Source organism: Chiloscyllium punctatum, chromosome 42 (genome assembly GCF_047496795.1).
Source record: "Chiloscyllium punctatum isolate Juve2018m chromosome 42, sChiPun1.3, whole genome shotgun sequence".
NCBI lineage: Eukaryota > Metazoa > Chordata > Chondrichthyes > Orectolobiformes > Hemiscylliidae > Chiloscyllium > Chiloscyllium punctatum.
In genome coordinates, this window is record NC_092780.1 from 65647562 (window position 1) to 65674148 (window position 26587).

Sequence of the window (26587 nt, forward strand, 5' to 3'; positions counted from 1 at the left end):
CAGCTCACACCAAGAGCAGGTCCACAGGCCTGTGAACATCCAGGCTCCCTGTGCCAGATCCCAAGGTCTAAGGAAGAGTCAGGTTGGGGGTGGGGCAGGGTGGTTAATAGTTGCTTGGCCAATACAATGGTCCTCACCAGTGGGATGCCTCCATTTTCTTTATATTGACTGGGCAAAACACAGGTGTCAAACAAGTAGCATGCCACCTCCTGTCGTGAACTCAGGCGAGAGCTACCAGCAACATGGTAATGAATTGGGATCAGGGGGGAGGCACTACAACCAAAGGGAGCATGGTGGAGCAGAAGGACTTACTCTTGTGCACCTTAACAACTCACCCTAGGACCCGAACTGTAATTCAACATTTACTTTTGGATAGTTGAAGTTAATCTGAATGCACAATGCCCTGTACTCTTGCAAGGTCAGTGTCTGACTCTATTTACATCTTCAAAGCCAGATTTTCAAATCAAAAGGGTCACAGCACCTGAAACAGTGTGGGAAATCTGGGCAGCTGGCAGTATGCCCCTTTTAAAGTGGCACAGCCTGCATTGTTGGGCTTAAGGAGATGATGAAGCTGCTGACCCCATTCTGAGCTGATTCCTGACTCATTAACCCCAGATGAAAAGGGTGAGATTAAGACCAAGGAGGGTGAGAATGAAATGTAAATGGTGAAGTGAAATGAAGGATCACTGTTGGTCACTCTGGCCTTGTTCCCCATCCCAGGCACACTCAAGAAAATTTCTTATACTCACACAGACTGTCCCATCTCTCCGGGTATCGCAGTCACTGACAAAACAATAGTACCAATAAGGTACACCACAGAAAGCATGAGGATACTCCTGTAATTCAAGGTTAACAAGACACGGGTTGAATCAGACACAGAACCAACTTGACAATAGTATCGACTCAAATGGCAAATAATCCCTTTATGCTAACCAGACTTCGGTGGCTCTGTGATATAAACAGAATCACAGAATTCTGTAGCATACAAGGAAGTGATGACAGTCGTATTGTTGCTAGACTAGCAATCTGATGACTGAGTTTCACCATTAAAAAAAACCTGGAATGAGAAAAGTATAATCTTTGCCATAAAGTTTAGAATCTGACAACACAGAAGGAGATTATTTGGCCCAGAGTTGGCTTTCTTATTGACCTATCTTATAAATGTAACTTCACTCACTTTTTGCCCTATAGCCCCTGTAAAGGTTATTAATTTCAATCACTTATCTGATGTATGTATAAATGCAAAGAAAACCACCTATTCTCTCCCCTTTTATAGTCAATTATCCTAAAACTGGGACACTCTCTCTCTCATTGCCAATAGTTTTTCCTTGTTTAATTGATCAAAATCTTCATAATGTGATCATATGGAATATTTGGAAGCTAATTTGGTAGTTATATAGTTAACGTACTGGTGTAATATATGCACAGGATCATGTTACAGGGCTCCAGTAACAGATAATGGTAATACACTATGATAGGCTAGTTAAATCACTGACAGATGAGCTAATGCTAAAGACAATGGTGGTGTTATGTAATAGGTTTAGTGTAAAGTAGTCGACTGGTGTTGCAGAAGATGATTAGTTTAGAAAGACAAAACAAGCTAGTATGATTGGTTAAGCTAATGCTATCAGGTAAATGCGGGAACTAGAAACGTATAAACTGCAAAGGATCCAAGAAGGGGTGGGCAGTTGGGAAGCCATTTTCTAATTGTCACAGCTTTTCTTTGCAAATAAAGGTTTAACTTTGTGAAGGATTTTCTGCGCCTCCTGGTAATTCTCAGAGTGTCAGGTGATCTTTCCACAATAATCATCCCAATTAAATCTCCCTCAAACATTCACTACTGTAAATGAACAATTTCCCAAAATTAGCCCAAATATTTCCATTAGCTTTGATATTCCATTTAACAAAAATCTATCAATCTTAAATTTGCAATTTACAACTCATTCCCCAGCTTTAACACATCTTTAGATAAATTCCAAATTCAGTTATGCTTTGTGTGAAGATGATCTTTCTGATGTCAACTCGAATGATCATTTTGAGTTTTTGTCTCCTCTCACAGGACGGAGCCGTTTCTCTCAATCTGCTCCAGTTACTCTTATAATCATCTTTGAAACTCAAAGAGATCACCTTCAAATTCTCTACTAGAAAGAATGAAAGAACCTCCATCCAGCCTTAGCTCTGGTTGGAATAGTTCTTCAGTTCATACCTGTATCGCCCAAAACAGAAGTCTGAGAGGAAAGCTCCCACAATGGTGAAGGATGTGGAGAGGAAGATGAAGACATGAAAAAGGGAAGTAGCCTTGCTCTCAGATAGGGTGAGTGCTTTTGTAAAATACAGCACCAGGATCGCTGAAACAAAACGAGTAGGTAGCAATGAGCATTCATGGATAACAATTACTGAGTTGGCTGAACAAAATTGCCTTGAACAAATCAATTTGTAAATTCATTACTTTGCAGTTATTGAGTCATAGACATGTACAGCACAGAAACAGACCCATTGGTCCAACTCATCCATGCCGACCAGTAATCTAGTCCCATTTGCCAGCACTTGGTCCCTTTCCCTCTAAACTCTTCCTATTCACATACCCATCCAGATGTCTTTTAAATGCTGTAATTGTACCAGCCTCCACCACTTCCTCTGGCAGCTCATTCCATATACGCACCACCCTCTGCGTGAAAAGGTTGCCTCTTTAGGTCCGTTAAAATCTTTCCCCTCTCACTTAAACCTATGCCCTCCAGTTCTGGACTCCCCCACCCCAGGGAAAAGACCTCATCTATTTATCCTATCCATGCCCCTTATGATTTCATAAATCCCTATCAGGTCACCCCTCAGCCTCTGACACTCCAGAGAAAACAGCCCCAGACTGTTCAGCCTCTCCATGTAGCTCAAATCCTTCAACCCTGACAACATCCATGTAAATCTTTTCTGAACCCTTTCAAGTTTCACAATATCCTTCCAATAGGAAGGAGACTAGAATTGCACACAATATTCCAACAGTGGCCTAACCAATGACCTGTACAGCTGCAACATAACCTCCCAACTCCTGTACTCAATACTCTATGCTCTTGTGACTCAATTGTTAGCACTCTTGCTTCAGAGTTAGAAACTATGAGTTCAAATTTCATGCCAGAGACTTGACATCAATAAATAAGCTATTGACACAGTCCCAGGACGGTGTGAGATTTGGAGGGGAGTTTACAGGTGACGATGTTCCCAGGTATCTGCTTCCCTTGTCCTTCTGAATGGTAGCGGTTGGGGATTTGGAAGATGCTGTTAGAGAGTCCGTGGTGGTTTGCTGCAGAGCATCTTGTAGATAGTACGTGCTGCTGCCACTAAACACAAGTGGTCAACAGCATGAATGTTTAATGGTGAGTGGGGCAGGATGGAGTGAGCAATTTTGTCCAAGATGGTGTCAAGCTTCTTGATGTTGTTGAAGCTGCACTCATTCAAGCAAATGGACAATATCCCATCACATCCATAACTTACACTGTGCAGAAAGGTAGATAGGCTTGGTTCGTTGCTCAATTCAGAATTCCTAGTCTCTGATGTGATCTTGGAGTGTGGCGCTGGAATAGCGCAGCAGGTCAGGCAACATCGGAGGAGCAGGAGAGTCGATGAAGGGCTTATGCCCGAAACATCGACTCTCCTGCTCTTCGGATGCTGCCTGATCTGCTATGCTTTTCCAGCGCCACACTTTTTGACCCTTATTCTCCAGTATCTGCAGTCCTCACTTTCTCTTCTGACGTGCTCTTGTCCAGGTCTTCATAGAAATCATCGAAAATGTGAGCTTCCAGTTCGAGCTCAAGAGGGTAGGTCTGTGTTTACTGGTGCACACACTGAAGCATAATGGTCTCCTTATGTTAAAAATCACACAATACCAGGTTATAGTCCAACAGGTTTAATTGGAAGCACACTAGCTTCCAATTAAACCTGTTGGACTATAACCTGGTGTTGTGTGATTTTTAACTTTGTACACCCCAGACCAACACTGGCATCTCCAAATCGAGTCTCATTATGTGTTGTAATAGTCAGGCCATTAATGCCATACTGTCTGTGTGAGTCAACAAAGAGCTACCGAGATTAAGCCACCTTCCTGAACGAGTTCCATAGGCTGAAAGGTACTGAGTAAGTAGATATCTGAGCACCTTTTAAATGCAATAAAAGTTTCTGCCTCTATTAACCCGAGAATCCCAGGTCCCTCCTGAATGTAAAAGTTTTTTTTCTCATCTACAATCTGCTTTAAATTTATGTTTCCTGATTTTTGGCCCCATTGCTAATACATATTGGGGCGGAGAGTTGATGTTTTGGGCATAAGCCTCTCATCAGGAAATGCTCTTGCCCAAAATGTTGCTTCTCCTGCTCCTTGGATGCTGCCTGACCTGCTGTGCTTTTCCAGCACCGCACTCTCGACTCAAGCTGTGGTCTAGCCAGCATTACACAGCGATCCAGCATAGTCTCCCTGACCTTCTAATTTATCTCTTGGCTCATAAAGGAAAGTGAGTACCTTCTTAGCCGACTTATTACCCCTGACATGTAACCTTTAAAGTACTGCAGACGTACACTCAAAGGTCCTTTTGTTCCACCTCATTATTCATATCTTCTCATTCATTGTGCGTTCCCATTCCTTGTTGCACGCTGCATCATACTACTCTGAATTAAATTACATTTTTCATTTTTCTGCCCACCTGACCATACCATCTGTATCTTTCTGCAATATCCCTATTCTCTTGGCATATCCTCTGCCAACCTACATTCCCTCGAATTGTTCCTGCTGCTGCTGGACCCCTGAGGCCCATGTGCTGCGGTGACTTCCAGAACCAGAAGTCATTGTGCCTGCACGCCAGTCTCACACATGGACACCCCAAACTGCTTTGTGGCCTCGAAGAGAGAATGCTGTTGTCAACCACAAGGTCAATTTTTGTATCGTTTGTTAATGTCTTTACCAGCTCCCTTCATCTGAATCTCATTAGTATAACCTGCAAATACAGAGCCTGAATATTGAGGTCACAGAAACCGCAGATGGAAACTGTCCATTATTATTCCACATTGCAGAATGGCAGGACTTCAGAGCTTGGAGTACATCCATTGCTTGTGGGATTGGATACCTCTGTCCATGGCATGCAGTTTCCACTGTTTGACACATGAGGAGTCCTCTGTTGCAACTTCATCGGGTTGACACCTAATTGTTTTCTTCCAGTTCATGACCTCCTGCTCTTTTCATTGTATCGGGACCGATTTCCGGGCTTGATGGTAATGGCAGAGTGCATGGTCTGAAAATGTGTTGCTGGAAAAGCGCAGCAGGTCAGGCAGCATCCAAGAAGCAGGAGAATCGAAGTTTCGGGCATGATCCCTTCTTCAGGAATGAGGATTCCAGAAGAAGGGCTCATGCCCGAAACGTCAATTCTCCTGTCCCTTGGACGCTGCCTGACCTGCTGCACTTTTCCAGCAACGCATTTTCAGCTCTGATCTCCAGCATCTGCAGTCCTCACTTTCTCCTAGAGTGCATGGTCTGCCAGGTACATTGACACAGATTATGGTTAAATACAATTCTGCTCCTGCTGATGCCTCTCTTGACTGTCCAGTTTTGAGCTGCTAAATCTGTTCTGAGTTTTGGATGTAGGTTTGCTGACTGAGCTGAAAGGTTCATTTCCAGATGTTTTGTTACCTTACTAGGTAACATCTTCAGTGGACCTCATGCAAAGCAATGCCGAACATTCCTGCTTTCTATTTATATGTTTGGGTTTCTTTGGGTTGGTGATGTTAGTTCCTGTGGTGAAGTCACTTCCTGTTCCTTTTCTTTGGGGTGGTAGATGGGGTCTAACTCGATGTGTTTGTTGATGGAGTTCCAGTTGGAATGCCATGCCTCTAGGAATTCTCATGTGTGTCTTTGTTTGGCTTGTTGTAGGATGGATCAGTTGTCGCAGTCGAAGTGGTGTCCTTCCTTATCTGTATGTGAGGATACTAGTGAGAGAGGGTCATGTCTTTTCATGGCTAGTTGATGTTCGTGTATCCTGTTTGTCCAATGTAGTGTTTGTTACAGTCCTTGCACAGTATTTTGTAAATGACATTAGTTTTTGCTCATTGTCTGTATAGGGTCTTTCAAGTTCATTAGCTGCTGTGTGTTGGTGGGTTTGTGGGCTACCATGATGCCAAGGGGTCTGAGTAGTCTGGCAGTCATTTCTGAGATGTCTTTGATGTAGAGGGGAGTGGCTCGGGTTTCTGGGCGTGTTTTGTCTCATTGTTTGAGTTTGTCCTATTCTGAATCTAACCCACTTCACAAAGTGGCAGTGCCACACAACATATCCTCAGTGCAAAGTTGGAACTTCAACTTCACAGGGATTGGGCAGTGGTCACTCCAACTAATGTTGTCATTGACAGATGTGATAAAAGGATTGGTAAGGATAGGGTTAAGTATGTATTTCTTCAGTTTTGACGAAAGGTCATTTGACCTGAAACATTAACTCTGATTTCTCTCCACAGATGCTGCCAGACCTGCTGAGCTTTTCCAGAAATTTGTGTTTTTGTTTCTAATTTACAGCATCCGCAATTCTTTCAGTTTTTATTTTCTCTTGCCGATTCTAACATTACAAGTCACCAGCCCAATCTAGCTGAATGGTCCTTCAGGGCTCAGCCAGTTGGGTCAGTAGCGGTGAAGGAGACTGAAGCCCCCACCGAGTATCTCAGAATGGAGGTCAATAGCTGGATGGTGCCTTGCCTGTGTTTGACATGGTGGCATGGCCTTCACACATTCCACAGTGAGTACTGAGGGCTCCCACAGTCTCTGCCTCCCACTTCGTCACTTCCTCAACCCTGCCGGTAGTACAAAGCCCATACAGGTTGCAATCGAGAAGTCTATAGTGAGGTGTGTAGGGAATGAACCACCAATCTCTGGGTACTTATTCAAAACATTTCCAACCCCTAGTTAATAAAAACCTCAAATGGAGTGGTTATGGAATAACCCTCTGATTCCAAGTTATTTCGAGAAGACCTCCAGCATCCCTAACCCCTATGGTATGTAGGGAACAAGCTTTAATCCCAGATACTTAAGAAAATTTCCTTTACCTCGCACCCCAAAGTAGGTGATTTTTTCAAAGAATTCAGTGATCACGATGAAGACAGCAGCATTAGACAAGTCACAGAGTTTCTGAAAAAATAATGAACAATTAAATCAACGTCAGGAACCAACATTTGATGTGGTTTGGATGAAGACTATTCCGAAGTGGAACCCTACCAGGATGCACGTTTGTTTCCCAATGTTCTCTCCTGTTGGCCTGAAACCACTTAATTCTGGCTGGAAAAAGGGATTCATTGTCCTTGCTACTGCACCAGAATCATCCTAGGTCAGAAAGGGCCAATGGTTGGGAAACAATTTTGGTCAAGAGACATTTAAAAGAAACAATTGAAATAAAAGCCATGGAGAGTGACAAGATGAAAATGTAAGCTGTTTAGTCAAATATTTTTCACTGGCAGCATTTGTATGTCTAATAAATATTGAGTATATCAGTAGGAACCAAAACTAAGAAATTAAAATCGACCCATTTCTGAATTATAACATTTTCTGACATTTTGAACAATAATTTTGCTCGTAAAATCATCTTCCAAACAAACTTTAACTAAGGATGCATACAACCAAGGCAGTGTTTTTGGCTCCTGATTCATGTGCTTTCAGTAACAAGCTTCTAATGTGATACAAATTCTTCAGGGAATCTAAGTAGCACCTTTACGCATGAGTTACAACCTGGAGCAATGGATAGTGATGATAGATTCACCAGTTTCCCTCCCATCCCACAGCTAACCTAAAATTCCCACCACTTACTAACTACTTATGGCATGTGTTGGAAAGATTTCTACTTTCCAGAACCACCATGCCCTGGAGTGAGACTCAAACCCAGAGGCAGAGATGATATCCACAGCACCACAAGGACGAAAATTTCTATTAGCCCATACAACTATATTAGAAACAATAATGGTCACAGCTATAACCATTGCTCCTTCATTCAAAAGCATTACCTGTAGCCACATCATGGGTGTAGCCATACATTCAGGCAGGTCAATTCCTTGAAAGTAGAGTCGCAGGTAGAAAGGAGAGTTAAGAAGGCATTTGTTTGTCAGAGTGTTGAGTATAGAAGTTGGGAGGTCATGTTTGGCTGCACAGGATGTTGGTTAGGCCACTTTTGGATTATTGTGTACAATTCTGGTCTCCCTCCTATCAGAAAGATGTTATGAAACTTGAAAGGGTTCAGTGAAGGATGTTGCCAGGGTTGTAGGGTTTGAGCTATAGGGAGAGGCTGAATAGGTTAGGGCTGTTTTCCCTGGAGTGTCGGAGGCTGAGGGGTGACCTTATAGAGGTTTATAAAATCATGAGGGGCATGGATAGGGTAAGTAGACAAGGTCTTTCCCCTGAGGTGGGGGACAGGTTTAGGGAGAGGGGAAAGATCTAAAAGGGACCTAAGCAACATTTTCACGCAAAGGGTTGTGCGTGTATGGAATAAGCTGCCAGAGGACGTAGTGGAGCCTGGTACAATTGCAGCATTTAAAAGGTATCTGGATGAGTATATGATTAGGGATATGGGCCAAGTGCTGGCAAATGGGACTAGATTAGGTTGGGATATCTGGTCGGCATGGATGAGTTGGACTGAAGAGTCTGTTTCCATGCTGTACATCTCTGTGACTCTATGACTCTAGAAATCTGGTTAGCATGGACGTGCTGGACCAAAGGGTCTGTTCCTGTGCCAAACATCTCTATAACTATATGACTCTAACTGGGAAGATAGTGACATATATAACCTCACTGAACTAACACACCAGAGCAACGTTCTGGGGATAATGAGCTCAAATCTTGCCAATGGTAGGTGGTGGAATTTGAATTCAATAAACATTTTGAACAAAAATCTAGTCTAATGGCAACCATGAACTACTGTCAATGGATGTAAAAATCCATCTGGTTCATTGATGCCCCTTTCATGAAGGAAACTTGTTGTCCTTATCTGGTCTGGCCTATATATAACTTCAGACCAAAAGCAACATGGTTGGTTCTTACCTGGCCTCTGGGCAATTAGGGATGGGCAATAAATGCTGGCCTAGTCAGAGAAGCTCACATCCCATGAACGAACAAAACAACATTTAAAAGTGACTTCTTTTTGTTAAAATAATTATCTGAGCTCCTAAAAAGGATCAGCTTTCTATCCCCACAGTTAAATAAAGACCATGTGTGAGTTTGTCATCACAGTTTGCAGATCACTGACCTAGACACTGAATGTTTCATTGTGCTGGGTTATCACAGCTCAATCTGACCTCAACTTCACTCAAATCCAGTAGGGATGTCACATTGGGCCTCATTAACTAGACTCTGGACAGAGTGACTACCTCATGTCCCTGATCCTGATGAGTATACAGTTTATGAATGTTTCATGAAGACAGGATTGGGCTCAACTGTGAGAACTTCTATGATCAAGTAGCTAGAGGTACACATATAGAATGACCATGTGTTTGAAAGTGTCCAGTCAGATGGACACTAATCTACCGTAAGAGTCATGTCCTAGAAGGAGGGGTTACATTTTAAAGAGCAAACAGTTACAAATCGCTAAAGTAAAATTACCCTCTTATTGGATAGCCCTACTAACAATTACATTTCCCTCTAAAGTGAGGATCCAATCCTAATGAACTTAACCCCTCGTACTAGACTCATACAGCAAGAAAGCCAGGTAATCAGCAATTCTCCAGCAACTAACTACCGGCATTTAATATGCAATTCACCAGCAGCCCACCAGCAGTTAATTGGCAATTCTCCAGCACCCACCAGCAGTTAATCAGCAGTTCACTCACTGCTTACCCCACTCACAACAAGAAAGCCAGACTCACCAGTAGTCTGCCCCAGGCTCGTCCACTCACTTTGGGTAACTCTGGCTTGGAATCTGAAACAAGACACATAAAGCACAAGTAGATTTCAGGTCAACAAGAGATTATGACGTTTGTGCAGCTTCCTTAATGGCCTTGAAATTTACTAGCAAATGAACAAATAACCTCACAAAATGATCAATGTTTAGAAAAACATTAAGGTGCCAGAGGAAGTGGTGGAGGCTGGTACAATTGCAACTTTTAAAAGGCATCTGGATGGGTATATGAATTGGAAGGGTGTAGAGGGATATGGGCCGGGTGCTGGCAGGTGGGACTAGATTGGTTTGGGATATCTGGTCGGCATGGACGGGTTGGACCGAAGGGTCTGTTTCTGTGCTGTATATCACTATGACCCTCTGACTAAAAAAGAACATTGTGTAATTAGGCCGACGCCGGATTTGGTAATCCAAAGTTTTGTTTTAATTGTCATTCCCAAAATGGCCTCTCGAAATTTCAAGGATCAGTTAGGAATTTTCATGTGTAACTACCAAATTAAAATTAGGAATATGAAACATTTTGCCCAAAGGTTAATCAAACTGTGGAAGAAAGGAACAGGAGTAAGGTGTTTAACTCCCCTCAGTCTGATCTGCCCTTTAATGAGGTTATTGCTGACCTTCAACCTGACCCCATATACCCCTCCATTGTACAATTTTACCTTTGACTAACAAAAATCTCTGAGAAGATTTCCCATTTGCAGTTGGATCAAGCATTCATGCACATTTGTAGAAGAGAGTTCCAAACGTGGTCTACCTTTTGCCTGTAGAATTGTTTCTTAATTTCGCTCCTCCATGCTCCTGGTGGCCTAGGAAGTATCTCTCTTTCTCTTGTTCTCTCTCGCTCCATCCTAGCTGTTCTCCTTAATAGTTTGTAAACTTCAATAACACAACCCTTTAACTTTCCAATTTCTAGGAATACAACCCCAGCTTTCAGTTGGGAATGTGGGGTTATCTGATCAGCTAAAATCTTAATGAATGGTGGTCAAGGTTTAAGGCGCTGAGTGGCCTACACCAGCTCCTAACTCATATGTTCACCTGCTGTGTAATGTCACTTTAGAATTACTCCCTTGAGTCCAGGTGTTTTTCAGATAAAGCTATACTATACTCTCTCATTGGCCAGCAGATCCTTTCTAAGCTGTGTTGCCTAGAAATGCTCAAAGTACCCCTAAGTACCCACGGAGTTTTGGGTCTACCAGGGCTTTTGGACAGCTGAATATAGGAATTGCTAAATTCATGCAATTCATTTTGTTCCATGCTGATAGTTTATTGACTAATCCAAACAATCAATCTCTTGCAATGAGTCTACAACAGGGCCAGACATGAGGGGAGTTTAAACCCAGTGCTGGGAGGGGCTTATAACGTTCAAATCCACCTGTTCCTCTCAAGCTGCCACACAGGTTGATAGGGTTTATAAGAAGGCATACAGTGTGTTAGTTTTTATTGTTAGAGAGATTGAGTTTTGGAACTAAGAGGTCATGCTGAAGCTGTACAAAACTCTGGTACGGCCGCACTTGGAGAATTGAGTACAGTTCTGGTTGCGGCATTTGGAAAGGATTCAGAGGAGATTTACTGGGATGTTGCCTGGTATGGAGGGAAGGTTTTACGAGGAAAGACTGAGGGACTTAAGGCTGTTTTTGTCAGAGAGAAGAAGGTTGAGAGGTGACTTAACGGAGACAGAGAAGATAATCAGAGGGTTATCCTTTTTCCTTGGATGGTGATGGCTAGCATGAGAGAATATAGCTTTAAATTGAGGGGTGATAGATATAGGGCAGATGTCAGAGGTAGTTTCTTTACTCAGATAGTAGTCAGGATATGGAACACACTGCCTGCAATAGTAGTAGACTCCAACATTAAGGACATTTAAATGGTCATTCAATAGGCATGTGGATGAGAATGGGATAATGTAGATTAGATGGGCTTCAGATTGATTCCACAGGTTGGCGCAATATATATATGTTCTTAAGTATTTAACATTTACCATATGTCACATTTTAAATCACTCATATCCCAGCACGGTCTTCCTAAAAGATATCTTTGTACTCTGCAGTTGATACCAATTGCTGCCTTCATCTCCTTGGGCAACCCACCCTGCAGAGTGGCCATTTATTCAATAAATATATTAACAGATTTGTTATGAAATCCCCTGAATCCCTTCAAGTTTAGGCCATTTGTTTTGTTTCCACTTGTTATGGACCAGGCCACACCCCCTCAAGATATTTTAAGAAGGTAGTCCAGACCCTAACATTTTCTTATGTTAAAGGTAGATGTGAATTGGAAATTCCAGATGTGCTGCAATGGGTCAAACCACTCGGATTAAAGTAAAACACAATTTATTTAAACATTACAGTTGAAACACCAACAAAAGAAGTTGGAATTTAGAATAATTTAACTATCAGAAAACTTAACCAACTCGATACAGTAACTATCCTGATGAAGGGCTTTTGCCCGAAACGTCGATTTTACTGCTCCTTGGATGCTGCCTGAACTGCTGTGCTTTTCCAGCACCACTCTACTCCAGAATCTGGGTTTCCAGCATCTGCAGTTATTGTTTTAACCTACCCGATACAATGACTATCACTAATTAACTGTTCCAATCCAGTAAAATCCTATAAACACACCCCTAAGTAAAAAAGGTATATTCAAACACAGATTTTTACAGGCAGGAGGGAACAACATCGACAGAGAGATTTCAGAGAAAGTCAGAGGAATCCTTTACTGAAGCTTGCAACTCCCCTGGACTCTCACATCTTGTGACTACTACAGTTAAAAACAAGCTAGAAAAACGTGAACTAGGAGAATTGGCCACTCTCCTTCCACTGGTTAGCTGTTACTCGCTAGATCCTCGGCACCTCTGCCTTTACCACCTCTCTTGTAAAAAAAAGGAGAAAATAACCCTTTTAAAGTGACAGCATCATCACACACTGTTCCTGAATAGGTGAAATTGTTTGCCATGGTCTACAATATGCAGGATTTCAGAATCTTGGAAACAGCAGCAGTATCACCTCTCACCCTTGCCCTTTCCTGTCAGAAGGTGTCTAATTTACATAATTGCTCCTCATAATGCAAATCTTGTCACTCCTCAATCATTCCTGTTGCTTTCTTCAGTATCATTTCTATAACTGATTACTTGTAGTTGTGGAGGTCTGCTTCAAATCTATCACAATATGGGGATGGAAGCTCAACTGGTGTCCTAACCAAAATATCACTGTCTTGATGGTGTGGCAATCCCTCCATACTGAATTAGTGCGTAATCTCAAATGTCATATTCAAATTTTTCAGAGAGACTTCAACCCAGAATCTTTCAATCACTTTATTGCATTCAGTCTGTAAACTGAGACTGATGATGCCACACTAAATGTCCTGGCAAGTGGTATAATGATTTGTAGACTTCTGCTTGTGATAGTAGTGTTCTGACTGTGGAGCTATTGTTAGTGCTAATATTACTGAGATCATCTTGCTGGGCTATGTTGGCCAGAATAAAGAGACTGAATCAATAACCTTTATTCCTGGGGAGGCCTGTGGTTTCAGCCCTCCCAGGATTGGTCAGTGCCTTCACAGTGCAGCTCTATAATATAAATCATGTCCACAGTATTGAAGGGTAGTGTCAGCCATGTCTCAGACTCTCTCCTGTCCTTCAGAGAATTGTCGGTTCAAATTACACACCAGAAAGTTGGGTATATAATCTCGGCTCACACTCCAGTGTGGAACTGAGAGTGTTGCAGTGTATGAGGTGTTGTCATTCTTATGAGCTATTTAAACAAGGCCCATATTACCCCTTTGGATGGTTGTAAAATATCCTAGTGCACTATTTGAAGAAGAGCAGCAGAGTTTCCTGAGTGGTTTGACAATATTTATCCTTAACCAGCATCATTAATAAAAAAATCTGGTCATTCATCCCCTCATTGTTCAAGTCTATTAACTTTTTATCTGGTACTTTACAAAATACTACTTTGGAAATTCTGAAGAATGTATGAAGCACAATTTCCCTTCTGTAAAATCATTTTGACTCTGTCTAATAATACTATACTTTTCCAAGTGCGTAACTGAGACTTGTTTAATAGTAGACTCCACCAGAACCATTCTAGAATCTAGTGAGTTTCGGAAAATCATTATATTACCGTGTCAAAACACAGTGTTGTGGCATCACCAGTCTCAGTTCACAGTCTGAATGCAATAAAATTAATTAATGGCTCAAGGCTGTCTGTAGATATTTGAATACAAAATCTCTGCTGACACACCAGTGTAGTGCTGAGAGAGTGCTGCACTGCCAGGGGAGTTATATTCCAGATAGGACATTAAAATGAGACCTGCCTACCTGTTCAGGTGGATTTCAAACAGAGCAGGACAGAACTACAATAGCAGTATTTGCATAGCCCCACAGGGCTGCTCTCTCACTTGAGAGAGAGATATCTGGTGATGGGTTTAACCTGAGTTGGCTGGTCAGTTGATTTGCAAAGTGAAGTGATGCCAACAGCATGGGTTCAATTCCCACATTAACTGAAGTTACGATGAAGGTCCTGCCTTCTCCACAATGACAAGTAACCGAATGTTGAAAGGATACAAAAGAAGCCAGGATCTTAGAGTTCTAAAAGAGGTAGCTGCTGGATCCATACATTCTAGAATGGTCACAGTAATCTATTGTTAAGAAAATCTCAGTAATGAACATGGGTCATCATAGTATGATCAGACAGAGTCAATCAGGTTTGACAAAAGTTTTCAGCACTTTGAAGGTGTTACAAGGTAGGCAGATAAAAGAGAACCAGTAAATGTAGCATTTATAAATAATTCACATTAAGTTAAAACACAAGATACAGACTTAGGAAGTTGGGCATATTATATATACAATGTCAAAAAACAGGCACCACTGGAATCAGAAATGGGTTGAGTTTAGATGTTTCCAGATATCAGATCTGGTAATCGATGAAATCTGGCAACCCCACCCCCTGTTTACCAGCAAAATGCAACTTCATTTCCTGTTGGTTTTCCAAGGTCAGCTCACTGGATTCAGATCTCTCCAAAGTGGCTCCCCCAAAGTCCAGCCAAATTGGTTAAGGATTGTTAATTGTCCCCCAATGTCTGCTTTGCCCAATGGATGCACAAAGTAGGTAGCTCATAGAATGGTGGAAGACCAAAGTCACTTTCTGGTTTCTCAGCACTCTGTTGGCCAGGTCATAGAGTACAGCACAGAAATAGACACTTCAGTCCAACTCATCCATGTGGATCAGATATCCTAAATTAATCTAGTTCCATTTGCCAACATTTGGCCCATGTCCTTCTAAACCCTTCCTATTCATATACCAATCCAGATGCCTTTTAAATGTTATAATTGTACCAGCTTCCACCACTTCCTCTGGCAGCTCATTCCCTATATGCATCACCCTCTGCATTGAAAAGTTGCCTCTTAGGTCCCTTTTAAATCTTTCCCCTCTCACCCTAAACTATGCCCTCTAGTTCTGAACTCAGCCCACCCCAAGGAAAAGCCTCTGTCTATTTATCCTATCTATGCTCTCCATGACTTTGTAAACCTCTACAAGGTCATCCCTCAGCCTTCGATGCTCCAAGGAAAATAACCCCAGCCTATTCAGCCTCTCCCTAGAGCTCAAAACTTCCAACCCTGGCAACATCCTTGTAAACCTTTCTGAACCCTTTCAAGTTTCACAACATCCTTCCTATAGGAAGGAGCCCAGAATTGAATACAGTATTCCAAAAGTGGCCTAACCAATGTCCTGTATAGCCGCAACATGACCTCCCAACTCTTATACTCAGTGCACTGATCAATAGACACTGCTATTGATCTCAGTTACTTGCCAAGACTTTCATGTGCCTTTGACCATGAACTGATCCAACATTGTGTTCCCAAAGTTAGGACTGGGTGAACCAAGAGTACCCAGAGCCACATGCTCAGACCAGATTTTGTAAATTTTCCTGCAGGGTCTGTCCAGCAAAACAGTGCATCAATTGTGCATCTTTCCAACATGATATCCATGAGCTGAATTGGACGTGTAACTCTGGAGCAAGTTGAGTCGAAACACAAACACTCATTTTCTTTTTTAAGGAGAAATCATTAACCAAGTTTTCACTGCACCCTCAAATGCAGAGGGCAGCACTCAGTTTCAAAATGTCCAACTATTGGACAATTCAGCCAGAATTCTTCCATCATATTAACATGGAGAAATGATAAAGGACAGATAAATGGCATTTTCAAGTTGGCCGGATGTTATAGGTAGAGTGTCATGACCATCAAAGCAGAGGCCTCAGCTATTTACAATCATTCACATTGTTACATGGTTGTTTTTGACAGTGAGGACACGACGGGCTCTTTTTCTATGCTATTAAGAGTGTGGTGCTGGAAAAGCACAGCAGGTCAGGCAGCATAAGGAATAAGAGAGTTGACGATTCGGGCAAGAGCCATTCATCAGGAATGCAGCTTGTGGGTCAGGGCACTGAGAGGTAAATGCAGTGAGGGGGGAGGGAAGGTAGCTGGAGTGTGATAGGTCGATGAAAGCGAGGGTGAAGGTCATAGGTCAGAGATGAGCGTGGAGCAGATAGGTTGGAAGGAAGGTGGCAGAGTATAGACAGGTTAAGTGATTGGGAAATGGAAAACAATGTAGGGAAATGTAAGGTTATCCACTTTGCTGCTAGGAATTTTGAATGTCGTTAACCTTCTAAATGTTGCTGCTCATGGAGAGTTGTTTGTACGTGTACAAAGAACACATAAAGTAGACTTGCAGAGTCCACATGCACCAACCAATCCCTTCGCCCTGTGGCCAACCACTTCAACTCCCCTTCCTACTCCCCCAAGGACACGCAAGTCCTGGGACTCCTCCACTGCTAAACCTAAGCCACCCAACAATTGGACGAAGAACATCTCATCTTGGGACCCTCCAACCGCACGGAATCAACATCAACTTCACCAGTTTCCAAATCACCCCTCCCCCACCTCATCCTAGATCCAACCCTCCAACTCCAACTCTTGACCTGTCCTACATGCCCATCTTCTTCCCACCTATCCACTCCACCCTCCCCATTGACCTATCACAATTACCCCTCATGCATCTACCTATCACCTTCCTAGCTAGATCTCCCCAGCCCCACTCTCACCCTTTTATGTATCTCTCATCCCACTTCTACCCCACATTCCTGATGAAGGGATTATGCCCGAAGCATTGACTCTCCTGTTCCTCGGATGCTGCCCAACCCGTTGTGCTTTTCCAGTGCCACACTTTTAAACTCTGACTCTTCAGCTTCTGCAGTCCTCACTTCCTCCTGGTTTTAGAAAACACTTAGGAAGGCAAATGGCACATTGGCCTTTACTGGGGGAATGGAGCACAAGAATGAGGAAGTCGTGCTCTAGTTGAAAAAGGGGTTGGTGAGACCATACCTGAAGGACTCCATGTTTAAGGAATGTTTTACTTACACTGGAAGTGATATTAATCCCTGGGACAGGTAGACCAGTTGGTTAAGAAGGCGTTAAACACGCTTGCCTTCACTGCTTAGGCTGGTGGGTATCGGAGTTGGGACAACATGTTGAGGTTATACGGGACATTAGTGAGGTCACTTTTGGAGTACTGTGTACAGTTCTGGCCACCCTACTATCAGAAGGATATTATTTAATTGGAGAGAGTTCCGAAAAGATTTACCAGAATGTTGCTGGGTATGGAAGATGTGAATTATAACAAGAGACTGGATATGCTGGGACTTTTTTCCTTGGAGCACAGGAGGTTGAAGGATGACCTTACAGAGGGTTATAAAATCATGATGGGTATAGATCAGGTGAATAGACAAGGTCTTTTCCTCAGGGTGAGTGAGCTCAAGACTAAGGGGCATATTTTTAAGATGAAAAGAGAAAGATTTAAAAAGGACATGAGGGGTAACTATTTTTACACAGTGTGTGGAATGAACTGCCAGAGGAAGTGATAGATGCAAGTACAGTTGCAATATTTAATCGACATTTGGACAGGTACATAAGCTGGAAATATTTAGAAGGATATGGGCCGAATGTAGGCAAACAGGACTAGCTTATTTTGGGAAACTTGGTCAGCACAGGTGAGTTGGACCGAAGGGTCTGTTTCTGTGGTGTATGACTCTATGAGGGGGGCCGCTGTATGATGAAGGCTGAGTGAACTGGACGTGTACTCTGTGGAGCTTCGAATGAGGGGTAATCTCATTGAAGTGTCTGAGATTTTGGAGGGATCTGACAGGGGAGCCACTGAGAGGGTAGTAACGTTGGCCAGGAGGGGCAGGGCTCACGTAGTCTCCATAATTTAGGAGGAAGATAAGGAAAAAGCTCAATTGAGTTGTGGAAGCTGCATTACTGAGTATATTTAAAGCTTTGATTGACTGCTATTTGGCCTCTTAGTGAGTCAAAGGACAAGTCAGGTGGATGGGAGTGTGAAGGTAGAAGGTAGAAGCCTTAATGGTAGTGACTGCTCTGACTCCTGATGTTCCTTCAGGAAGGAGAACAAAGCTATACTTCAGCTGTGACCTCAACAAGGTCTGGACAATTGTAGCAGACTTGCTGACCTTTTTTTTAATAAAGGCTGCTGTGGTAATAGTGTAGTATTCCTGGCCTGTCCTCTCTCAGCAGGAACAAGCTGCAAACAGAGCACTGTGTCATCACATGGATGGTGGGAAAGCCCCCAAACGTTGGCGGTGTGGTATGAGGAAAATCAGCCCTAGGTGACCTGCCTCAGTGAGGGTCTAACTCAGTAACTCACTGACCGAATGCAGTCCATTTATAAAATTACTCTGCTCTCCTCCCACACTCAGCTGACTTGCAGTGTCCTTGCCCCTCTCACTCTTACTGCCTCAGTACAGGTGGGCTGTTTAACACTGGAGGCTCATAAACCAGCTTGCTCCCATCCTCACCCATTCTCCTCACTGTGTGTGCCAGTGTCATGACCAACTGTCACTGGATATTAATCTGGAGCAGGACCTTGGACTGATATCACCATCTCCCATATCCTTCCAAGGCACCCCATTCCCCTCCTTCCAAACACACCATCCACCAATAAGAGTCAACGTCCACTTAAATGATGGTGAATGGTACTCAAGCAAGGAAGATGAGAGCAACAAAAATCACAGAAATCCATCTCAACTTGTCTGGACAATTCAAAAGTGGGTTTCCTCAAAGGCTCTGACTGCCCTCTACTGCTCTGAACATTGAATTACATCCTCAGGTGGTAAACCAACTCAGGACTGTATGCTCAACAAGAACAATCACTTGAGTTTAACACAGTAAAATGGGTTCCTTCTGAGGAGTGTTCATGGATCTCAAGGCCATCTGTAATTTCCACAGCTCGGAAGGATTTGTGTTTCACATCTGAAGAGTTTGCGAGAGGTGACAGGCTCGGTACCACAACATGAGGGGTCTGCTCTTCAGTTTCCAGCTGCTCTTCAATCTCGCACTCCTGAACTTTTGTCACATGGTGTGATGAGGAGACAAAATATTAGGAGTCTCCACATTGCTCAAGGCGGCCACCAACAGACCCAGATCACAAGCAGTGAGTGGAATCACTCAGTCAGACTGTCTACCTCTCACCTGTATCTCCACCCACAGCATGATGTCAGGGAGAGGAAGCACTCAGTGTTTGCTTGTGCTAGAGATCTGGAGTCCAGTATCAACACTGAGAACGACACTTTAATCTGATCAGCAAAGATTCCTGAAAGCTATGGAGTGCTGTTTTGTTTCAGTAGCAGTGGTCCCTCTTTCTGAAGGGGAATTTATTTCCCAGTTCTTGGCAACCTTCCATTTAGATCAAAAGGTACGAATCACAATTTAGCACTAAGTCACAGAAGGAGATGTTAGGCAATTAACCAATGGCTTAACCAAAGATATGGGTTTAAGCAGCATTTTGAAAATAAGAATGAAAGAGAGAGAGAGAAAGTGAGGTGGGGAGGCAGAGATGTTTACGAAGGCAATTCCAAAACTTAGGCAATGTAGCTGAAGGCAGAGCCCCCAATGGTGAAGCAGTAATAATGAGGGATGCTAAAGGCAGGGCTCCCAATGGTGAGGCAGTAATAATGAGGAATGCTAAAGGCAGGGCTCCCAATGGTGAGGCAGTAATAATGAGGGATGCTAAAGGCAGAGCCCCCAATGGTGAGGCAGTAATAATGAGGGATGCTAAAGGCAGAGCCCCCAATGGTGAAGCAGTAATAATGAGGGATGCTGGAGGCAGAGCCCCCAATGGTGAGGCAGTAATAATGAGGGATGCTGGAGGCAGAGCCCCCAATGGTGAGGCAGTAATAATGAGGGATGCTGGAGGCAGAGCCCTCAATGGTGAAGCAGTAATAATAAGGGATACTAAAGGCAGAGCCCTCAATTGTGAGGCAGTAATAATGAGGGATGCTGGAGGCAGAGCCCCCAATGGTGAGGCAGTAATAATAAGGGATGCTGAAGGCAGAGCCCCCAATGGTGAGGCAGTAATAATGAGGTATGCTGGAGGCAGAGCCCCCAATGGTGAGGCAGTAATAATGAGGAATGCTAAAGGCAGAGCCCCCAATGGTGAGGCAGTAATAATGAGGAATGCTAAAGGCAGAGCCCCCAATGGTGAGGCAGTAATAATGAGGGATGCTAAAGGCAGAGCCCCCAATGGTGAGGCAGTAATAATGAGGGATACTATAGGCAGAGCCCCCAATGGTGAGGCAGTAATAATGAGGGATGCTGGAGGCAGAGCCCCCAATGGTGAGGCAGTAATAATGAGGGATGCTGGAGGCAGAGCCCTCAATGGTGAAGCAGTAATAATAAGGGATACTAAAGGCAGAGCCCCCAATGGTGAGGCAGTAATAATGAGGGATGCTGGAGGCAGAGCCCCCAATGGTGAGGCAGTAATAATAAGGGATGCTGAAGGCAGAGCCCCCAATGGTGAGGCAGTAATAATGAGGGATGCTAAAGGCAGAGCCCCCAATGGTGAGGCAGTAATAATGAGGAATGCTAAAGGCAGTGCCCCCAATGGTGAGGCAGTAATAATGAGGGATGCTAAAGGCAGAGCCCCCAATGGTGAGGCAGTAATAATGAGGGATACTATAGGCAGAGCCCCCAATGGTGAGGCAGTAATAATAAGGGATGCTGAAGGCAGAGCCCCCAATGGTGAGGCAGTAATAATAAGGGATGCTAAAGGCAGAGCCCCCAATGGTGAGGCAGTAATAATAAGGGATGCTAAAGGCAGAGCCCTCAATGGTGAAGCAGTAATAATAAGGGATGCTAAAGGCAGAGCCCCCAATGGTGAGGCAGTAATAATAAGGGATGCTAAAGGCAGAGCCCCCAATGGTGAGGCAGTAATAATAAGGGATGCTGGAGGCAGAGCCCCCAATGGTGAGGCAGTAATAATGAGGAATGCTAAAGGCAGAGCCCCCAATGGTGAGGCAGTAATAATGAGGGATGCTGAAGGCAGAGCCCCCAATGGTGAGTCAGTAATAATGAGGGATACTATAGGCAGAGCCCCCAATGGTGAGGCAGTAATAATGAGGGATACTATAGGCAGAGCCCCCAATGGTGTGGCAGTAATAATGAGGGATGCTAAAGGCAGAGCCCCCAATGGTGAGGCAGTAATAATGTGGGATACTATAGGCAGAGCCCCCAATTGTGAGGCAGTAATAATGAGAGATACTATAGGCAGAGCCCTCAATGGTGAAGCAGTAATAATGAGGGATACTATAGGCAGAGCCCCCAATTGTGAGGCAGTAATAATGAGAGATACTATAGGCAGAGCCCTCAATGGTGAAGCAGTAATAATGAGGAATGCTAAAGGCAGAGGGCCCAATGGTGAGGCAGTAATAATGAGGGATACTATAGGCAGAGCCCCCAATGGTGTGGAAGTAATAATGAGGGATGTTAAAGGCAGAGCCCTCAATTGTGAGGCAGTAATAATAAGGGATGCTGATGGCAGAGTCCCCAATGGTGAGGCAGTAATAATGAGGAATGCTAAAGGCAGAGCTCCCAATGGTAAGGCAGTAATAATGAGGGATACTATAGGCAGAGCCCCCAATGGTGTGGAAGTAATAATGAGGGATGTTAAAGGCAGAGCCCTCAATTGTGAGGCAGTAATAATGAGGGATGCTGATGGCAGAGTCCCCAAAGGTGAAGCAGTAATAATGAGGGATGCTAAAGGCAGAGGCTCCAATGGTGAGGCAGTAATAATGAGGGATGCTAAAGGCAGAGCCCCCAATGGTGAGGCAGTAATAATAAGGGATGCTGAAGGCAGGGCTCCCAATGGTGAGGCAGTAATAATGAGGGATGCTAAAGGCAGAGGCCCCAATGGTGAGGCAGTAATAATAAGGGATGCTGAAGGCAGAGCCCCCAATGGTGAGGCAGTAATAATGAGGGATGCTAAAGGCAGAACCCCCAATGGTGAGGCAGTAATAATAAGGGATGCTGAAGGAACATGAATGAGATGAGCTCAGATATCATGAAGGTTTGTGTAGCTGGAGGCTGTTACACAGGTAGGAAGGGGTGAGGGTGCTACAGACCAGAAACAAGACAGCCGATGTAGGTTTAGTGCTGTCTAGTAAGGTCCTGTGTGGGATCCAAAGAATATTCACCTGGAAAGTGTCAGAGAAACATAGAGAGAAGAAAGAGAAAGAGAGAGATGCAACAGGGTGAGATAATGAAAGGTTTCACTATCTTTCTCCTCTCAGTAAAAAGCCACCTCATGCAGACATTTTTGTGTTTTATCTTTCCAGGATTACACAATAATCTCATGGCTTTAGGTTAAATATGGGCAAGGAAACCTCCTGCTGATTACCACAGACCATCCTCCCTCAGCTGATGAATGGTCACTCCTCCATGTTGAACAACAATTCGAGGAAGCACTGCAGGTGGCAAGGGTACAGACTGTAGTCTGGATGGGGAATTTCAACAATCACCATCAAGAGTGGCTCAACTGATCCAGCTGGTCATATCCTAAAGGACATAGCTGCTAGATTGGGTCTGTGGCAGGTGGTGAGGGAACCAATAATAGGGAAATCCATACCTGACCTCATCCTTACCAATTTGCCGGCTGCAGATGCATCTGGCCGTATTGATAAGAGTGACCACCGCACAGTCCTTGTGGAGATGAAATCTATTGATAATAACCTCCATTGTGTTGTGTGGCATTACCACCATATTATATAGGACAGACATCGAACAGATCTATCAACTCAACATTAGGCATCCATAAGGCTCTGTGGATCACTGAAAGCAATAGAATTGTACTCCAAAACAATCTACAACCCCATGGCCTGGCATATCCCCCACTCAACCATTACCATCAAGCCAGGGGATCAACCCTGATTCAGTGCAGGAGGGTATGCCAGGACCAGCACCGGGTGTACCTGAAGATGAGGTGTCAACCTGGTGAAGCCACCAAACAGGACTACTTGCACGTCAAACAGCACAAGCAGCAAGTGATAGACACTGCTAAGTGATCTCACAGCCAACAGATCGGATCTAAGCTCTGCAGTCCTGCCACATCCAGTCATGAATGGTGGTGGAAAATTAAACAAGTGAATCAGAGTAAAAATTTAGTCTGGAAGAAAGACACCATTTGAAAATTAACCTTATTACAATCATCTGATGGATTGTAAGATGTATGCGTTTGTTCCTCCTCACCCAGGAACTTCGGCGTTTGGTCTATCCATCTGAAAGGAGAGTAACTAGGAAAATCTCACCAGGGATAGCTGTAACTTCTGATTGCAAAGAAGAGGAGGAGAAGGGGGTAGCCTATGATGGATGGTTTTGAGAGTTACTGCCTCCTTATATGTTACTGAAAAGATGGACATGTTGCTGCAGCTAATCATTGGACACAAGAATTCCAATGTCTAAAAGACCACAACACCTTACGCTGTTGCAGAAGAGGCTGCTGATTGGTTGGCTTAGGCATTGCCGTGAAGCAAGCAACTCCACCCCTAGTAGCTGCCAGAGGTCACAGTGTCACTGGGAGGTAGTGACTGCTGCTGGTAATGAAGCCCAGGATCACCAGGACACCCAAGTCACATAGGAATGGGGGCAGGAGGAGGACTGCAGGTTACAGGGACATGAATCCTCCACTTCCTGATGCCAGGTCCCTCGATCATGTACCGAGCTGCTCACCCCATGTCCCCATCTTGGGCTCCTGAATGGCAGGTCCCACTGCCCACCACTGGCTGAATAACACTGGCAGAAGAATAGAGCCCTCAGAAGGGCATTAATTGCCTATTTAAGAGCCTCAGTTGTTGGCAGAGCAAGAAGATCAACCATGAACCTTCCCACGCCAGCCTTAATGACAGCAGAGACAAGAAGAGAGTTCCTACCTGGCACCTCACATTCCATTCATTTCCCCACTTCCAGCAAACCTGTCTCAAGGGAGAACATTAAACTTCCACCACTTGTTGCAGTTCCATAAATATCCTTAGGATGGTAGCGGTGTTTAACTAATGTGACCTCTTGAGCAATGGTAACAATATTTGGAGATGCCAGTGTTGGACGGGAAGTTAAAAATCACACAACACCAGGTTATATTCCAGCAGGTTTATTTGGAAGCACTAGCTTTCGGAGCACTGCCCCTTCAGATGGCTGTGGAGAATAAGGTCATAAGATACAGAATTTATAGCAAAAGTTTATAGTGTGATGTAACTGAAATTATATAATGAAGAAGACCTGGATTGGCTGTTAAGTCTCTCATCTTTTAGAATGACCATGTTGGTTTCTCAAGTGAACTTCAACAATTGGTGTCATGTCGGCCCAGACAATGTATTGAAGGTGTGAGTCTCCCTGTGTGAGACTGTCTGTGCCGCAATGGTCAGACTGATTCTAATCTCAAAAAACAGATTTTCAGAATCTTACATGGATTCATGCAGTTTTTGAGCAAACTAAAATGTAATTCTGCAAGTACAAATTCACCCCACAACCTTATTTGTGTATATGTACATGTGGGGTGTGGGGGAGTGTGGATTATGGGTATCTGTGAGAGAGTGTATGTATGTGTGTGAGTGTAAAGGGGTATAAGTCTGTGAGAGGGTGTGTGTGGGAGTGTATGTGTGAGTGCATGAGAGAGGGTCTACGTGAGTGTGTCAGCAGAGACAAGAAGAGAGTTCCTACCTGGCACCTCACATCCCATTCATTTCCCCACTTCCAGCAAACCTGTCTCACATGTGCATGCATGTGATTGTAAGGGCGTGTGCATGTGTGTGTGTGTGTGTGTGTGTGTAGTGCAATGGGGTCACCTGTAGTGCGACATGAACCCAAGGTCCCGGTTGAGGCCATCCCCAAGGATTCCAAACTTGGCTATCAGCCTCTGCTCAGCCACTCTGCATTATTGCCTGTCCGAAGTCCGCCTTGGAGGATGGTCACCCGAAGGTCCGAGGTCGAATGTCCCTGACCACTGAAGTATTCCCCAACTGGGAGGGAACATCCCTGCCTGGTGATTGTTTTGCGGTGCCCATTCATCCGTTGTCGTAGCCTTTGCTCGGTTTCCCCAATGTACCATACCTCCGGGCATCCTTGCCTTCAGCATGTGAGATAGACAACATTGGCTGAGTCACATGAGTACCTGTCACGTACAAGGTGGGAGGTGTCCTCACGCGTAATGGTAGTATCTATGTCCACACTCTGACACGTTTTGCAGCGCCTACCGTGACAGGGTTGTATGGAGTTGTCCTGAGAACCGGGCAGTTTGCTACGAACAATGATCTGTTTGAGGTTTGGCGGTTGTTTAAAGGTGAGCATTGGAGGTGTGGGGAAGGTCTTGGTGAGGTGCTCATCCTCATTGATAATGTGTTGCAGGTCACGAAGAACATGGCGTAGTTTTTCAGCTCCTGGGAAGTACTGAACAACGAAGGGTACCCTGTCGGTTGCAGCACGTGTCTGTCTCCTGAGGAGGTCATTACGGTTCCTTGCTGTGGCACGTCGGAACTGACGGTCGATGAGTTGGGCATCGTACCCCGTTCTTGTGAGGGCATCCTTGAGTACTTTCAGGTGTCCGTCACATTCCTCCTCATCTGAGCAGATGCGGTGTTTGCGTAGGGCTTGTCCATAGGGGATAGCTGTTTTAAAATGTTTTGGGTGGAAGCTGGAGAAGTGTAGCATTGTGAGGTTGTCTATGGGTTTGCGGTAGAGTGTGGTGCTGAGGTGTCCATCCTTGATGGAGATGCATGTGTCCAAGAATGAGACAGATCGTGGAGTGTAGTCCATGGTGAGTTTGATGGTGGGATGAAACTTGTCAATATCACTGTGTAATTTTATCAGTGACTCCTCACCATGGGTCCAGAGGAAGAAAATGTTGCTAATATACTTAGTTATAGAGTTGGTTGGAGATCCTACGTAGAGAAGTCTTGTTCGAACCTGTGCATGAAAATGTTGGCATATTGGGGTGCAAATTTGGTCCCTATAGCTGTTCTGTGTCTGGATGAAGAACTGGTTGTCAAAGGTGAAGACGTTGTGATCGAGGATAAAGAGGATGACTATTGTGGCACAGATAGTCTCACACAGGGCACCTCACACCTTCAATACATTATCTGGGCCGACATGACACCAATTGTTAAAGTTCACTTGAGAATGTAACTTTTAAAAAAGTTTTGTGATTTTCAAATGAAAGAATTGAAACCACCATGGTCATTCCAAAAGATGACTTAACAAACAATCCAGGTCTTTTTCAATATATAGTTTCAGTTACAATCACACTGTAAACGTTTGCTATAAATTGTGTGTCATACAATCTTATTCTCCACAACCACCT

At 44.0% G+C, this 26587-nt stretch overlaps 1 protein-coding gene across 2 annotated transcripts in view; it reads right to left on the reverse strand.

Annotated features, from left to right (window-relative positions):
- LOC140465507 (solute carrier family 15 member 2-like) overlaps positions 1–26587 on the reverse strand; it is a 309483-nt gene that overhangs the window by 164493 nt on the left and 118403 nt on the right. For both annotated transcript variants that reach the window (XM_072561041.1, XM_072561040.1), the window contains exons 3-6: positions 9862–9914; positions 7063–7144; positions 2207–2348; positions 750–836 (exon numbers count right to left, since the gene is read on the reverse strand). In XM_072561041.1, the coding sequence (XP_072417142.1) occupies positions 750–836; positions 2207–2348; positions 7063–7144; positions 9862–9914 (364 nt within the window). The remainder of the gene's footprint in view (positions 1–749; positions 837–2206; positions 2349–7062; positions 7145–9861; positions 9915–26587) is intronic.